This window comes from Selaginella moellendorffii, unplaced genomic scaffold, assembly GCF_000143415.4.
Source record: "Selaginella moellendorffii unplaced genomic scaffold, v1.0 SELMOscaffold_56, whole genome shotgun sequence".
Lineage (NCBI taxonomy): Eukaryota > Viridiplantae > Streptophyta > Lycopodiopsida > Selaginellales > Selaginellaceae > Selaginella > Selaginella moellendorffii.
Genome location: NW_003314317.1, coordinates 525,359 through 539,776, shown reverse-complemented (window position 1 = coordinate 539,776; position 14,418 = coordinate 525,359). Strand labels below are relative to the sequence as shown.

The window sequence follows — 14,418 nt, the reverse complement described above, 5'->3', positions numbered from 1 at the left end:
TATTTCGGTCAAAAAATTTCCCGCCACAAAGCTTTAGGGCCGACGGAGTGGCAATGGCGAGCGAGCGAGATTTTCTTCGCGAAGATTTGCCACGCTTTGGGGCTATGTCGCGTGGCGCGCGAGAAGATTTGGAGGAAATTCGATCGCCACTATTTTAGGTTTTCCCTCCCCTTGCTCGGTTTTGTCCGTCTTTCCTTCCAGGCTGTGTTGCAATTGTTCTTGCTGCTATTCTCTATGTGGTTGGATGGCATTGGCTCGAGCTGGAATATACTACAGCTTTTCTCCTCTCATGGTTTTTTTTGGGTTTTTTTTTTCTCTGTCCTCTTTGGCCAGGGGAGGGTAATTTGGATGATCGCTAGGGCTGGGAGGCGAACGAGGGTGAGCTCCGATCGATAGCTTTTCTGGCGATTTGCTAAGAATTCCTTGCAGCGGATCATGAGCATTCGTCCGTGAGGAGGCCATCGGATCTTTGTGCCGCTGGGGAGGATTGGATCGATCGAATTAGGGATGGCTGCAGCCCCGCTGGAGCAAAAATACGTGGAGCTGACAGAGGACATGTTCAAGGAGGTTTGGATTTTGGTTATCAAGGCTCGAACCTCTCATTCTTCCTCGTTTTCTTTTTTTTTTTTGGTTTTTTCTTTTTTGGAATCCAGGGATTTCTCGATGATCAGTTTGTCCAGCTCCAACAGTTACAGGACCCAAGCAATCCAGGATTCGTGGCGGAAGTTGTAACGCTCTTTTTCGAGGACTCCGAGAAAATAATCGACAGCATCACTGAAACACTGTGAGTTTTAACTTAACTTCTCTTTTGATTTGATGCGTATGTGTCTCTTTGTCATTTTTGTTGGCAGTGAGACTGATCCTCTTGACTTCAAAGTTCTTGATGCTCATGTTCATCAGTTCAAAGGCAGTAGCTCCAGGTATCTACGCAAAACATCCTTTTACTTTCTCACAGACGAATCGATCGAACTCACAGCATTGGAGCGCAACGCGTGAAGAATGTTTGCATTAGCTTTCGGCAGTGTTGTGATGCTTCAAACAAAGAAGGGTGAACCAGGATTCTTTCAAAAACTTCTCAAATACTATGAGATCCTTTTGTTGTTTCAGGTGTGTGAATTGCCTTCAACAAGTTAAACGGGAGTATCAATTGGTGAAAGCAAGGTTGGAAACACTTCTTCAGGTTCAAAAACGAGATTTTTCTTTACCATTAAGATTTTGTAATGAAACATTTTGTGTAGCTGGAAGAACAAATTGTTGCTGCTGGAGGAATAGTCCCACAGTTTGAGTAAACAATGAAAACCCGATAATTGCTGCTAATTTGTATTGATTGAGTGGGGAGTTTGTGCCACTGCTTGGTTTTTTTCCTCCCACTATTTGCAAAATAAAACAAAAAATTCAACCATGCTTTCAAGATTATAGCGTATAAAGAATACAATTTGGGGTGTCACATGAAAATAATTGCTTTTCAAACCATATCTATCAACTCAGAGTTGATGAAAAAAAAAGGATAAGAAAAAAATCATGAAAGAAGAAAATTGAGAGGAAAGATGATCAAAGTATCAAGAGTTAAGGCTAACTTGCCTGGCCAGCAGATTTTTGCTTCTCGTCAGCTCTTTTCTTCGTCGCCGGGCCTGAGCTGCCGTAGCTGCTGCTAGCGCATCTTTTCGCCCCGTGTAAAATGAATAAGGGAAACTATAAAATCTTGGAGGAACCATTGTTGTATAGCGTTCCACTGTAAGCAACGGCGCCGCTGTTTGATTCGTGCGAGCCACTGCTGCTGTGGAGTGTGAGGTTTGTGACTCCACCAATTCTATGTTGTCATCCTGCCTGTTAACTTGGACAGTCTCAGTGATCGCTTCCTTGAATCCATCCGGCTTCCTTGCACACTTGGATTCGTCCTCTAAAGTCGGAAGAACTGGGAAGGAGGTGCCGAGCTCTATGTACTTGTCGGCAAGCTGCGAGACAACGCTTTATGTAAGACGTGAGTATGAATCATACTTGTTATGTACCTGCTTTCGTAAAGAACAGCCTGCTTCATACAGACGCCGGTTTTCCTCGCGGATCGCTTCGATTTCCTGCACGGAAAAGAAACACAGGCTTAATCGATCAATCACGAGCAAAGCGAGGGAGCATTTACCTTCCTACATCGATCGTTTGCTGAAGAAAGCTCGTTCGCTTTCAACGTCATCTCTTCACACATTTTCTGCGAATCAAGAGACCATGCTTTACTGCCACGCCATGTAATCCCATGATAAGTACCTGCTTTCGGCGTATGGTTTGACGTGCGGACTCCCGATTTGCTTCTATTCGTCGAAGTCTGCGGATCTCTTTCTCCTCCTGGAAGACAAGTTCGAGAAAAGCAAAACATATTAGACGAGGCAATGAAACTCAAAATGGCTTACCTCGGTTAACACGGCTCTGGCAGACCGTCCTTTACCGCATCCTAGCGTAGAACTCATTCGTCTATCCTTTGCATGGAAACTCGACCTCGCGTCCTCCAGCTTTGGCTGCTTCATCCCACGGAGCTTGCTCCAGGAGATTGCCTTTGGCTTCTCCTCAAACTCCAGCGATGACTTGAACGCGCATTGCTGGACCAGCCCCGCCTCCGACTTGACGTAGGCCGAGTATCCCTCGGTTCCAAGAGGCGGAAGTGGTGAGCTCGGGCTCTCAGCCCGAAAGCCCGGCTCCAGGGAATCCTCGGAAGTGTCAAACCTGTTGTAAGTCACCAAAGGAAGGCTACCACCACCGCGTTCCTTATCACTGTCCGAAGGGTACTCGTCCTTGACGAGTGGGAAATCCACAGCGCTGTTGGAGGCCACCAACATACTGCTGCTGGACGACTCCATCCCATACTTTGTAGATCTCTTGCGCTTTCTCTGCCACTGGAGCTTCATGCCAGAATCGTCGTCTCGAGCCACCACTACTTGCTTACTAAACTCTGCGAGCGCCTCGGCGGCATCTATCTCCGTCTTGACGAGGTCGGCCACATCCTCGGCCTTTGCCCGCTTCCGCGGCTTCCCTCTCCCTTTGCTCTTCATTCTTTCCGCTCTATCAGTCACACATCCAATCCTTTGCCCCGCAATGAGAGAGATCCAGAGTACCTGCTAGAGCATGGCCCAAAAGCCCCGGAATCGATCGATCCCGGCAGAACCCTGTGCGCGATTCCTCGCAGCGGCGCAATGGAGCTGGAGATTGACCGTGCCTACCTCTAGGCTGCTCCGCCACCGCGATGGTGTTCTAGAGATCGCCCCGAAAAACCCTAGCCGCACTCGCGAAGCTCTCACTCACTGGCGCTGGACAAAAGCCCTATGCGCCCTCGCTCCTCTCCATCGCCTGCGCCACTATACTAGAGGCGACCCGGGCAGCGTTTTTCCTCTACAGGTAAATTCGAGCTCGCTGTGAAAGAGGCCAAGTGTGACGGCGCCGTAAAATCGCAGAGGATTTAGGCCTGCCCGCTGCCCGCGAAGGTGGCGTACGCCATCGCCGCCGTCGGGTTGGGGGTGATCTAACGGCTGCAGGTCAATGCCGAGGCTGCGGCCATGGATGGGTGGGGCTGACGTGGCAGGAGCCCGTGCGCTAGTGCCAATTGGCGACGCGGCCTTACAACTGCCACGTGGAGCGCTTGGGTTGTGCCAACTAGACCGTGTCGTGCGTGAGTCAGCACAAGAATGTTGGAGCGATTTTTTTCGTTTTAGGGCAACAGTTAAAAGCCCTGGCTATGGCGCGATTGTTGACGATTTTACTGCTTGTGGCGCTGGCCGTGGATCGCGGCTTTGCTTCTAAGCGGCGGGCTATCACGGTAAATTTAGGAAGCTCCTTTTAGAGCTGTGATTGATTGATCGATGTTTAGGACGACGAGATTTTGGCCAAAAAAAAAGAGTGTCTCCAAGACATTAACAGGTAGACCTCTATTAGCGATCATCCACTTGACAATTTGGTCTATTCTCCAGTGGACTCTGGGGCTGGAAGTGCCAATCCAGCAGCATCGCCAAGCAAAATTGCATGCTCCAATGCGTTTCGTGGACTTGCTACGATCTAATCTATGGAAACGATGCCGTGAGTTTAGAGAATGTTGCCTCGCAATCGACTCACTGTTCTTGTTGCTTAGCTCGAGGAGGGCGAGGTGGACATTAGAAGAGGTCGCCAATTCAGGGAATGCTTGCGGAGGTAAAAGCTACAGGCAAATCTCATGTGGATCTATAGATCTAAACTTCTCTCCTTCCTTTTTCACAGGGAGTCAAAAGGGGACGACGTCTCCTCTCTGGGACGCAGCTTCTTTGACGATTGAAGCTCGAGATCGCTCTAGTGGTTTGACCAAGGAGGAGGAATCTTCTAGCGAATCAACGTGCTTTAGGGGGGTGCCCTTGCTTGTGCATGTGTAGATTCCTCCCATCGTTTATAAAATGGCCTCGTATGTGTCGGGACAGTGGATTGAGCTCGTGACCTCACCCATCGCCGGGTAAAAATAAACCACCACGAGTTAAAAAGCTTTCACCCCCCCACCCGTGGTAAAAGCAAGGGAGAATAATTCCAAAAAGCGATGAAGCGAGCAAGCAAGCTACCTGTCGATGCTACCACTGGCCCCTATATGATTTGGATGGTTCGGTTGGATGAAGATTAAGGAGAAAAAAGGAAAAAAAGAAAAACAAAAAATCTTCAAACAGAAAAACCCACGTACTCTCTTCACTCGCCCCTCTCCGGCCGGCGGTCCATACAGGACGCATGATCCAACAAGGTACCCAGTAGCTTCACCTACCTACCCCTTTGCCCCGGGTCGAGTGACGTGGACACTGGGGCAGGGCGGGCAGCGCGGGCAGCACCGGGTTGGACACGGCCGGCAGGAAGGTACCTGGCAACCCAAGCCAGACCAGGCAAACATATACATTTGCATGAATGAGCCACAAAAAAGAAGGGAGAGTGCGCACTCGCCGTTGCGCATCGACGAGATTTCTAGGGTTTGTGAGCTGCGCGACTCTCGCCCCGCGAGTGTGAGGCATTAGGTCGCGGCCGCGGCGGCGACAAAGATCTGAGCGCCTGCGTTCTTCCGCATTGAATCCTCTCTCTTTCTCGCTCTCTCGCTCTCGTTCTCGCTGGAATCCCTCTCTTCGCTCGCGCGTCCGGCTCTAGAAACACGGCGCTGTGCGTGTGAGGTGGGGCGGCAGTGGAAATCCCAATCTTCCCCCAATCTCTTCCAATCTTGTGTAGGAGAGGGAAGGGGGAGGCATCTTTTTCGTGGTTAGGCAGATGGTGTTGACTTGGCCAGCGGCGCTCTTTTTCCGGGGCGCGCCGCGAGGAGATGCATGCTCGAGATGGAGATTGATTGTGCTCTCAATCTTCGCGGCGGGGTAAATCGAGAGCCTCGCGGCATGCAGGAGCTCGCGGCTTAGGCTCTAGGCCGGGCGAGCGAGCGAGATTTGGCTCCTATTGGTGAGGAAAAGCGGTGGATGGAATACGCAGAGTCGTCCAAAGGGATGCTGGAGAAGATGATGACCAACGAAACGCTAGCCAAGATGACAAGAAGTTCCCATTTCAATCCCAAAGCCGGGGGAGTTTCCACTTCCAACGGGTTTCGCAGCCCCATGCTACCCCCTCATCTCAACGGGAAGACAATTTCGGGGATTTCGTCTCTTTCGCAGTCAGGTAGGCTCCAAGGTTCTTCTCTTTTTTTTTTTTCTCCTTTTCCTTTCCCTCCGTGTTCTTGCTATTTCTAATCTCCTTGTTTTGTGTCGCGTACTCACAGGCTCCAAGTCCTCCAATTCGGAGCCGCAACCCAGGAGGAGCGTCATCACTTTGAAGAACGCGCCTGGCCCCCCTGTAAATAGCTCTGGGACGGGAGTTCTAAAGACCAAGTCGTGCATCACAACTGTGGAGCGACTTGGGTCGGAGTCCAAAGGTGTGGGGGGAGGCCGAGGGGGTCGAAGCCGCAAGAGATCTAGAGAAGGGGAGGTGCTTGCCGCGGAGCTCTCTAATCACCAGGATGACAAAAAAGACGGCTCCAACAATGGAGCTGCTGATCAGTCCACGAGTGCCTCTGGTGCGTTTGTTTATCATTCATCTCTTACCTTTTTTCATTCTCTTTCTTTCTTGGAGTTTTGAGTAGATTTAAACATCTCTTTTTTTCTCTCTCTCTCTCTTTTCTCAGAAAATGTCGAGTCAACCAGACGGAGACGGCGTGGGCAAAGCTCAAAAAGACTAGACAAAAAAAATGGTCACTTACCTCCCGTGGCCGATTTATCCCCTTCAAAGCTTAAAGTCTCATCAAACTCTGCTAGTGCCACTGGCATTCTTGGTGAGTTTCTTTACAATTCGTCCAAGTTGGTTCCTTCGTCGATCTGAAACACGATTCTTTTCCTCTTCCTTTTTCGCAGACATGTACGGGCTCAAGTCCAAGCATGTTGATCTCTCTCGCTTCATGGTAAATATTACTCCACTGGACATTCTTTTGTCCGATGACAGCGAGAAAACGCAACCAGCATCGGCGGACGATGACGGCGGCGATGGCGAATCCGGACTTGTATTAAAGGAAATAAACAATGTCATGCAGCTTTTGCCAAAGCATACGTTTGTTCAGAAGCCTTTTGTAGAAAATGCTCTGAATGAAGATGTGAAGGTAAGGCTGATGTTGGATCTCGAGAGGCCATCTCAAGGCGACGAGAGCCAGCAATCCGAGGACAGACTACACACGCCGGGATCCCTGGACAAGGTACGTTCTCTATCATTTGGTTTGCTGATCTTTTATTCATGTCTTCATGCAGACGAAATCGAAATCGTTCGAGCTCTTTCCAACCTTCACTCTCGAAGACTTGCCTCTTCACTCAGTTGAAGATTTTGCGGACAGACTCAAGCTGCCGGCTAGTGATTCTTTAGACGCGTTGATATCGTTCTCGAAGCCGACGGACCATGCGGGGCCGGGTACAGAGAAAAACTCTAGATACGAAGGCATTCCTCCATCTCCCTTCTCGTTCTCTCCATGCGGCGTGTCGGATTACAGTAGAGCAGCAAGGAACGGCAGGACAGGCGAACGGACATGGCCGAAAAGTGAGAGTGGCTCAAAGACAAAGGTGGAGCCGACGCCGGTGAAAGTCGAGGTGCCGGAGTTGAGAAGCGGAGCTGCAGCGGTCAGGCCCAAGGAAGAACAAGACGAAGAAGGTTCACTTCCTCAGAGGGATCGAGGAGGCGAGTTTGAGAAGAGCAAGTCGGCTGTGCATCCAGAGCTTCCTTCGCTCCAACTTAAACGTGACGACGATGACGCACCTCACAGTCGAAGAACACTCTCGAATCTACCAGGTACCTCTTTTTGTTCTTATTCTTTAGGACGTCGTGAGTAACGCATTGCTGGTGTTTAATGCATGCAGCCATGCCATGCTCTCCGGGCGTTCAAGCTGCAACTATTCTCTGCACGATGGCCAACTCGGACGACAAGGAGTTCGTCGTCAAAGGCAAGAGGCAGCAAAGCAGCGAGGCTCCACACCACAGGACGTCAAAGCTGGCGAGGATAGACGAGAAGCCGAGCACGCAGATCCCCGACGGCCACGGCACTTCCCGGAAAGAGACCGCCAGCCACCACCACCACCCGCCAGTGAAGAAGAGCCCCGTGAGCAGCGAGAAGAAGAGAAGCTTAAGCCAAGTGAACCATTCCCTCTCGTCAGCAGCGGCGGCGGCGAAGCGGCCCCCGGGTGGTGGTGGCTCGACGCAGGAAACGGCATCAGCGTCAGCTCGGACGAGCAACCACAAAAACTTGGACGAGCACAGGGAGAGCACCGGACGGCACGGCTCCACGGCTCGAGCGGCGGCGCCGCCATCGATCAAGACAAAGGACGGGCACTCGAGCAAAGTGAACGGGTTGACGAGCTCGGCGGCGGCGGCGGCGGCGGCAGGCAAGACGTCGTCTTCATCGCTGAGAAGAGAAAGTGGCAGTGGCTTGGCGACAGTTTCTCGGTCACGCTGCTTTGTTCCGAGCGAGCCGGCTGGCGTGGGGTCGTCGGTTGTGGGGCCTCGGACAACCGTCTCGATCAAGTCATCCTCGTCGTCGCGGAGGTCTTCGTTTGAAGGGAAGCCGAGATCTTCCAAGCACGGCGGTGGCGGCAGCAGTAGCAAAGTGAGCAGCAGCAGGGATTAAAGGAAGGAGAGAGTGACGAACAAAGAGAAGGCGAAGGTAAAGACCCGGCAGCAATGGACACAGCCGGGAGAGAACGAACAGGACGTGAAGAACACGATGAGAAAAAGGACTACGAGGAAGGCGATCGCGCGAGTGGTACTTAAGAAAGTCACAACGAGCAAGGCTGCGAGGAGGGAGAGGAGGAAGGAAAGCAAGGCGAGGAGGTAGTAGTACATTGAGTTTCAAGCTTGAGAAAACGAGGAAGAGGAAGAAGGTTAGCCTATAGAGGAAGAAAGAGAACACTCCGTTTCTTCTTCTTGCTTTTGTATAGTTGTTTTATTTTTTCCTTTGTTCCATTGGATGAGACGTCCACGGCTCGAGTCACATCGTTGGCTTCTTTCTTGTTTGGGAGGATTTAGGGGTTTTGGCGCACAGGGAATGAGCGCGGCGGAGGGACGAGGTATGGATTCTTGCCGGCTTCGATCGGTTCTTTTTCGATCGCGAGCTACATTCACGATCGTTCGCGGCACTGGCGATCTTGCAGAGATTATCGAGGTATCCAGTGCGTCTTTCCAGGGAAATATTTCCTGCCGCTTGTGCGAGTAGGCATTCCCCGAGAGTCAATCAATGCGCAGATTTAGTGCCTGCTATTCATTTCCGCGGATTTCTGTCCACGAGATCTTCGGTATGGTGGCTCTTATGGAGAGCATTCCCTTTATAGCGCTCATTGTAATTGAGGAATGACTCTATCAAACGGTAAAGAAAGAAAGATTTTTTTATCTTTCGACTCAATGGACTCACATTGAATTTTCAGGCAATTCATCTCAAATCCCCGGGACTTCGTCACGGAATTCTACTCACATGAAGTATAGCAAAGACTCGCGGTGAAGGACTTCTACTCGTTTTGTCTGCGTGAATCAAAGCTGGATATGGCCGGAGGAATCGGGCCCTCCACAGCTGATCCGGGCTCTCAAAGTTGGTTTTACGTCAGAGCTCAGGAACAGGAGCGTACAACTGTGTATCCTTCGGCTCAGAGACAACGAGACACTCGGCAAGATGCCAGTCGGAGGGCGGAATTTTTTTGAAGTGGTTTCACACGGTTCAACGTCATTTCCAACAGCTAGCGGTATGATATGCACGCTTGTTTCCGTCGTCTTACCGTGTAAAAGTGACAGGCTGAAACAGACAAGGGCTAGTACAGCTTTTGCCAGTTAGAACTGGGAGGAATGCAAGTAGGCTGCGGAAAGCGTTGGCTATCTTTATGGGGGCCCGATCTAGTGCCGCTGAGATTGCTCGACGATATGACGCTATGTTTTGCTCTCAAACTGCTCTCATGCCAGGTGAGTGTTAAGTTCTTTGGATGCTTCCTCTTTTTGCTGACGTCCGCGTTTTCTTCCAAGTGTCTAAGCCGAGAGAGAGGCAGCGACGAGAAGAATTCTCACTTTGATAATACGATCCATATCTTTGGCACTTGTCGATGTCGAAGCACACAGGTCCAATATGTCCTTAGAGGCATTGCGTTCTGATTTGGATGCTGGGTGCGATTCGCAATACGGCACGAGTTCATTCACTCTGATCAAACAAGATCTCTTCCTCGGTAAACGACAGTGCTGAAATGTTGCTTAAAACTTTTTTTGCTAAATATTTCCATCTGTCCAGAGATCCGTTTTCGATCGTCTTGGAAATGAAACAACGGCCATGTGACTATGCTTCCTTGGAACTCGTTTAAATAGTAACACAATAGCACCCTTCCTTGATCCTGGAGACAGGAACTATTGGTAATTATTTTCTTATGTTTGATTGATTTGTAGTGGCAGCTTCAAGACGAACACCAAGCAGCGTCCTATCTGCCAGAAGGTATACTGTTACCCAGCATTTGAACCTTTGAGATTCGTTTTGTTCTCCTTTGACAGGTCTTGCTTCGTTCTGGCTCTACAACATAATCTTTTCCAGATCCTTGGTTTGTCGTCGGAGAGAAAAATCACTAAAGCTAAAGGTTGTAGTTTTTGCATTCCTCCGATGGCAAAAGAATTGATTCTATGTGTAATTGATGGCTTATTTTTACAACAGATCACGTAAATCTGCCTGCCAAACAAGCAAGCGTCAAGAATGTGATCCAGAGAAGGAAAAAGAAGATGGCAGAAGCCCAAGCCCATTTCCGGGGTCCACCTAGTTCTCCTCCCAGAAGACGTCGCCTCGCTGTAAGAGCAACGAAGCACATTATTGCCGTGGAGAAATAGACCGAGAGCAAAAATTTCAATCCCTCTACGGGAACCACCAGATTCTGATGGAAGCCCGTGCTATAGAGTGCTGAGACGCACCACGGGACGCCAAATCCCACGTAAACATTGATACAATTGCTGTGAAGAGAACTTTCATCAAGCAGGTAAACATGAAGTCAAGAATCTGTTACCTCGCATTGATGTTTGCTATGGCTGAATCCGCAGTGTCGTATTCCTCCGCAGCGATCTTACTCGCCATAAGGTTTGGAAGGGACGTTCCTGCCGCCAACACCGTCAAAGCCAGTACGTAGGAGCTGATTCCTGTGGTAAAAAACGCATTTTTTTTGTTTTTGTATTTTTTTTCTCTTGCCAAAATCGCGAAAATAATGGTCTCATACCTGTCACGCAGTTGATGCGATTTGAGAGCTCGACAACGACGTAGGAGATCCATGTAATGAAGCAAATGGAGCCCAGAAACGCGAGCCATCCGTGAAGAAGTTGAACGGGGGGAATGAAAGCAAAGCTGACTTTCCAGTAAGAGACAATGGGATGGAGTAGCAACTGGAGCGTCGAGGGAGTGCGCTTCCTTTGACCACGACCCTCTTCGATGCTAGCTACCTGACATCGAAAACAAAGTTCAGCAAAAAAGTCGAGGGAACCGAAGAAGCTTACGGTCATGGCATCGTAAAACTGGTTCTTCCACGCGGTACCCAGAGCTTTCCAAGAGAAATGCTCGGTTTCGGCTCCCTCTCTCAGAAACGCGAAGTTGTCTCTGCTGCTCGTATCAACGTCTTCTGCTCGGCTCGAAAAGAACAAACGAAAATTATGAGGCCGAGTGGCAACCAACTCTCTTACCGAAAACATCCGCGCTGCCATCAGTGAAATGCAAGACCGCTGCCTTCGCAGCTGACGACTCGGAGCCTTCGATATATCTGCCATAAGACTCATCATAATGCCTCTCCAGGTCCTACTTACAACAAGAAGTGATTTGCCATAGCCTTACAACAAGGGATGCGTCCGAGACTCACCTCATGGCCGCGAACTTGGAGCTCCGAGAAACGTTGGCGAGCTCATGTAAGTTGTTCATGTCCGAGCTTTCGATAGCGTCCGACTCTCTCAGTGGTATTGACAAATATTTCCAGTTCCTGTCTTGGACGTAAGCGTGAAGAACCAGAAGTGGAAACTGTGCCACTGTCAAGACTGCTTCCCAGAGAGTGATCTCGTTGGGAGTCCAGATCTAAAGAATCGTCAACAAGAAAAATCAAGGAAGAAAACTCGAAAGGATGATGAGAAAGTTTACCTCCAAGATCAAAAAGAGCCAGACGTAAGCCCAGAAAGACCAAACAACTTCGATGATATAAACTCCAACGTTCCTTATCGACTTGGTCTGGAAGCGTTTGGGAGCCACGACGCAAACCGCGAGTATCAAGAACAAGTTAAATGCCGTCGATCCGAGCAGCGTTCCAGCTCCAAGCTCTGCAAACATCCGAGGAAAACGAAGCTCCATCAATGCAAAGATGACAAAAGAGAAGAATACAAATCCAAGAACAACAAAAGAGAAAAAAGAAGAAAGAAAAAGGAGTATAACTGCCAGAAGTTTGTCCAATGTGTTGGCAGGCATCAATCACCGCGAGCGAGACCTGTGGAGCACAAGTTCCCAGCGCGAGGAGCGTGATGTCCGCGACGGTGGGATTCCAGATCCTCCTCTCGCTGAAAATTCTAAGCCCAGTGATGGGATCCCTGTGGACCGATTTCCTGCTGTGGCGAACGATGGAATCCAGAGCTCTCATGTAGACGCGAGTGATCACTGCCAGTCCCAGGAAGCAATAGGCCAGTCCCAGGCAATAGGCAAAGGCTCGAGTGCCAAATCTCCACCTTTGCTCCTCCTGGGCGAGGAGGAGGCTGGGGCAGTGCCTTGGAGTGGATCGCGGGACTACTGGCGTGGCGTTGGACTTGAGGAGCTCCACGAAGAAGCCAGTGGAGGTCTCGCTGCCCTGGCACGTCCACCCGGGGCCTAGGCGCTGGCAGAGCTCGCTGATGCCTTGCGCTCCATGGAGATCTGCCAAGAAAATCACAAATGCCGAAGCGAGAGAAAGTGATTAGCGATGGATCTAGCTTCGATCCATTCTTACTCTCATCACTCGCCATTCCAGCGCCCGGGAATTCGTAGGCGCAAAGCGCATTCCAAGAAGAACGATTGCTTCCAGACTTTAGGGCTAGAACATAAAAAGGTATTACTTACTTTACTAATTAGCGACCCGGCCATTATATCCTTCAGCATTTGCAAGCACTTTCTAACTCCTTAATAGAGGAACTGGCAGCATTCACAAGAATGTGGCGCTTCTTTTTAAATGTGCTCCAAGAGGAATTTCATATCAGCCTCCACAGGCAAGGTGGCTCAAAGGTTGAGAGTAACTCTTTATTCTAGACTAACTTCTAAGCATGCAAAGTTGCTTAATTTTATAAATTGCATATCTGATATCAATATGTGAGTGTTTGAAATATGGAAAGGGAATATAGAAAATGTGCATATTAATTAGCCCAAAAACCATAATATATATACAGGAGCGAATGGTTTAGATTGAAATCAATCTGACTACCAAAATCCCATTACATTAATATTAGTATATAGTATCGTAACCATACACTTGGACTTCATATCATCCCCTCCTCTCGAAATAATGGAAAACCATTCGAGTTCTTTTACAGATGAGCCAAGATTTGGAGGAACGTTAGGAGGAGGCATTAGTAAATCTGTAGGTGGTTTTAATTGTTCCCAATCCCTTTGTATGAAGTGTTTCAATTGCTACACATGCATAATTTTTGGAGGATCAGTTTGCTAAACATTATGCTGAACTTCATAAACTTGTGGTTTAACTTGCTGCAACACCTGATATAGTCCTTCCCACTAAATAAAGAGCCCCTTAGATAAACCACATACCGTAAGATGGGAAAAATGAATTAACACCAAGTCATCCATTTTGTACTCTGCAAGTGGATGATGATGGGAGTTGTAGTGTTATTGTTGTCCCACTTGTACGCAGTTTAAATGTTCGGCAGACTTTGCTCGGATAAGTGGAAGAATGCTCGTCAAATACTAATCCCACAACCTAACATCAGTAACTTGTGGCAATTGCAAAGGTAAACCCAGCTCTGTTGGTAATATTGGATCATGACCATAAAAAAATTTATATGGTGAAGCACCAATAGAACTTTGCACCCCTATGATATATGCATATCGAAGAGATAGCAAATAACCATCATAATTTGAATGCTGAAAGTTCACGTACTTCACGATCATTCCTTTGAATGTCCGAATAAGCTATTCCACCAAACTGTTTGAATGTGAATGATAAGCACTCATGAAAGTGTGGCATATCCCCAACCGAGACATTAAAACATGAAATGCCTCAGCTATAAATGTAGGACTATTATCCAAAAGAATTCGCTTCAGAAAAAAAATGCTAGAACACCACTCGATTAAGGAGAAAGTATCCAACAGTAGTTGCAAAGGCACTAACAAGAGTACCAACTTCCACCTAATAAGTCAAATAGTCAAAAACAATAATAATATATTCATTGCTAGCAGTAGATCGTGGAAAAGGTCCCATAAGATCAAATGCCACTAACTCAAAGGCACCACTAGCCATAAATAATCATTAAGATCTGTCCCCATAAAATAAAGAAGGCCGTCTTCAAGGCGATACTAGAAATGTAAATGCCAGAATGGCAAGTGATCAATAAATGATGTAGGATTCTCAAACCCATCTCGAAGCCTTCAAATCCATGGCTCAAGCTTTTGAGCCTTGTGAACCTCATCAAGAGAAGGTAGATCTTGCTCTGCACCTTATAGACACTGAATGTCAAGTACAACAACCATCGGTGGTATAGAATCCTCATTTAGAAAATCCATAGATGCCAAAATAATAAGCTCGTCAGGAATATGAGAAAAGAGTGGAGAAGGAAGAGGAGTTCGAGAAAGGGCATTAGCATCAACCATAAAACTCCCTAGGCGATGAACAACATCAAAATCATATATTTGAAGCTTCAAAGCCCACTGACCAATACGACCAACCAGGTTCTTTTGCTTTAATAATA

At 48.5% G+C, this 14,418-nt stretch overlaps 5 protein-coding genes across 8 annotated transcripts; 3 read left to right on the top strand and 2 right to left on the bottom strand.

The window, feature by feature from the left end:
* Window positions 1-81: 81 nt before the first annotated feature.
* On the top strand, window positions 82-1,406 carry LOC9654043 (histidine-containing phosphotransfer protein 1). Of its 3 annotated transcripts, none has more exons than XM_024688140.1 (7): window positions 82-158; window positions 334-378; window positions 430-567; window positions 654-784; window positions 852-920; window positions 977-1,048; window positions 1,108-1,406. In XM_024688140.1, the coding sequence occupies exons 3-7, from the start codon at window positions 508-510 to the stop codon at window positions 1,283-1,285; spliced, it is 510 nt and encodes a 169-aa protein (XP_024543908.1). In that variant the 5' UTR covers window positions 82-158; window positions 334-378; window positions 430-507; the 3' UTR covers window positions 1,286-1,406. The 3 variants fall into 3 exon arrangements, with proteins under 3 accessions (XP_024543908.1, XP_024543907.1, XP_002983113.1); XM_002983067.2 differs by lacking the exon at window positions 82-158 and having other exon boundaries at window positions 300-378; window positions 1,108-1,180; window positions 1,239-1,406; XM_024688139.1 differs by lacking the exon at window positions 82-158 and having other exon boundaries at window positions 180-378.
* LOC9654299 lies at window positions 1,392-3,476 on the bottom strand. The gene is made up of 5 exons (XM_002982962.2): window positions 2,403-3,476; window positions 2,260-2,337; window positions 2,138-2,203; window positions 2,010-2,075; window positions 1,392-1,955 (listed from the first exon to the last, which is right to left on the bottom strand). The coding sequence occupies exons 1-5, from the start codon at window positions 3,036-3,038 to the stop codon at window positions 1,560-1,562; spliced, it is 1,242 nt and encodes a 413-aa protein (XP_002983008.1). The 5' UTR covers window positions 3,039-3,476; the 3' UTR covers window positions 1,392-1,559.
* Window positions 3,477-3,687: 211 nt separating this feature from the next.
* On the top strand, window positions 3,688-4,492 carry LOC9654298. The gene is made up of 5 exons (XM_002983066.2): window positions 3,688-3,799; window positions 3,851-3,900; window positions 3,951-4,056; window positions 4,109-4,167; window positions 4,234-4,492. Exons 1-5 carry the CDS (start codon window positions 3,719-3,721, stop codon window positions 4,286-4,288), a joined length of 351 nt encoding a protein of 116 aa, XP_002983112.1. The 5' UTR covers window positions 3,688-3,718; the 3' UTR covers window positions 4,289-4,492.
* Window positions 4,493-4,893: 401 nt separating this feature from the next.
* On the top strand, window positions 4,894-8,504 carry LOC9654042. The gene is made up of 6 exons (XM_002983065.2): window positions 4,894-5,640; window positions 5,741-6,034; window positions 6,143-6,289; window positions 6,369-6,703; window positions 6,756-7,287; window positions 7,356-8,504. The coding sequence occupies exons 1-6, from the start codon at window positions 5,445-5,447 to the stop codon at window positions 8,117-8,119; spliced, it is 2,268 nt and encodes a 755-aa protein (XP_002983111.1). The 5' UTR covers window positions 4,894-5,444; the 3' UTR covers window positions 8,120-8,504.
* Window positions 8,505-10,118: 1,614 nt separating this feature from the next.
* On the bottom strand, window positions 10,119-12,536 carry LOC9654041 (magnesium/proton exchanger 1). 2 transcript variants are annotated; one of them, XM_024688138.1, is made up of 9 exons: window positions 12,453-12,536; window positions 11,909-12,379; window positions 11,621-11,796; window positions 11,349-11,557; window positions 11,176-11,252; window positions 10,993-11,114; window positions 10,719-10,938; window positions 10,512-10,641; window positions 10,119-10,458 (listed from the first exon to the last, which is right to left on the bottom strand). In XM_024688138.1, exons 1-9 carry the CDS (start codon window positions 12,466-12,468, stop codon window positions 10,170-10,172), a joined length of 1,710 nt encoding a protein of 569 aa, XP_024543906.1. In that variant the 5' UTR covers window positions 12,469-12,536; the 3' UTR covers window positions 10,119-10,169. The 2 variants fall into 2 exon arrangements, with proteins under 2 accessions (XP_024543906.1, XP_024543905.1); XM_024688137.1 differs by having other exon boundaries at window positions 10,719-11,114.
* Window positions 12,537-14,418: the final 1,882 nt, after the last annotated feature.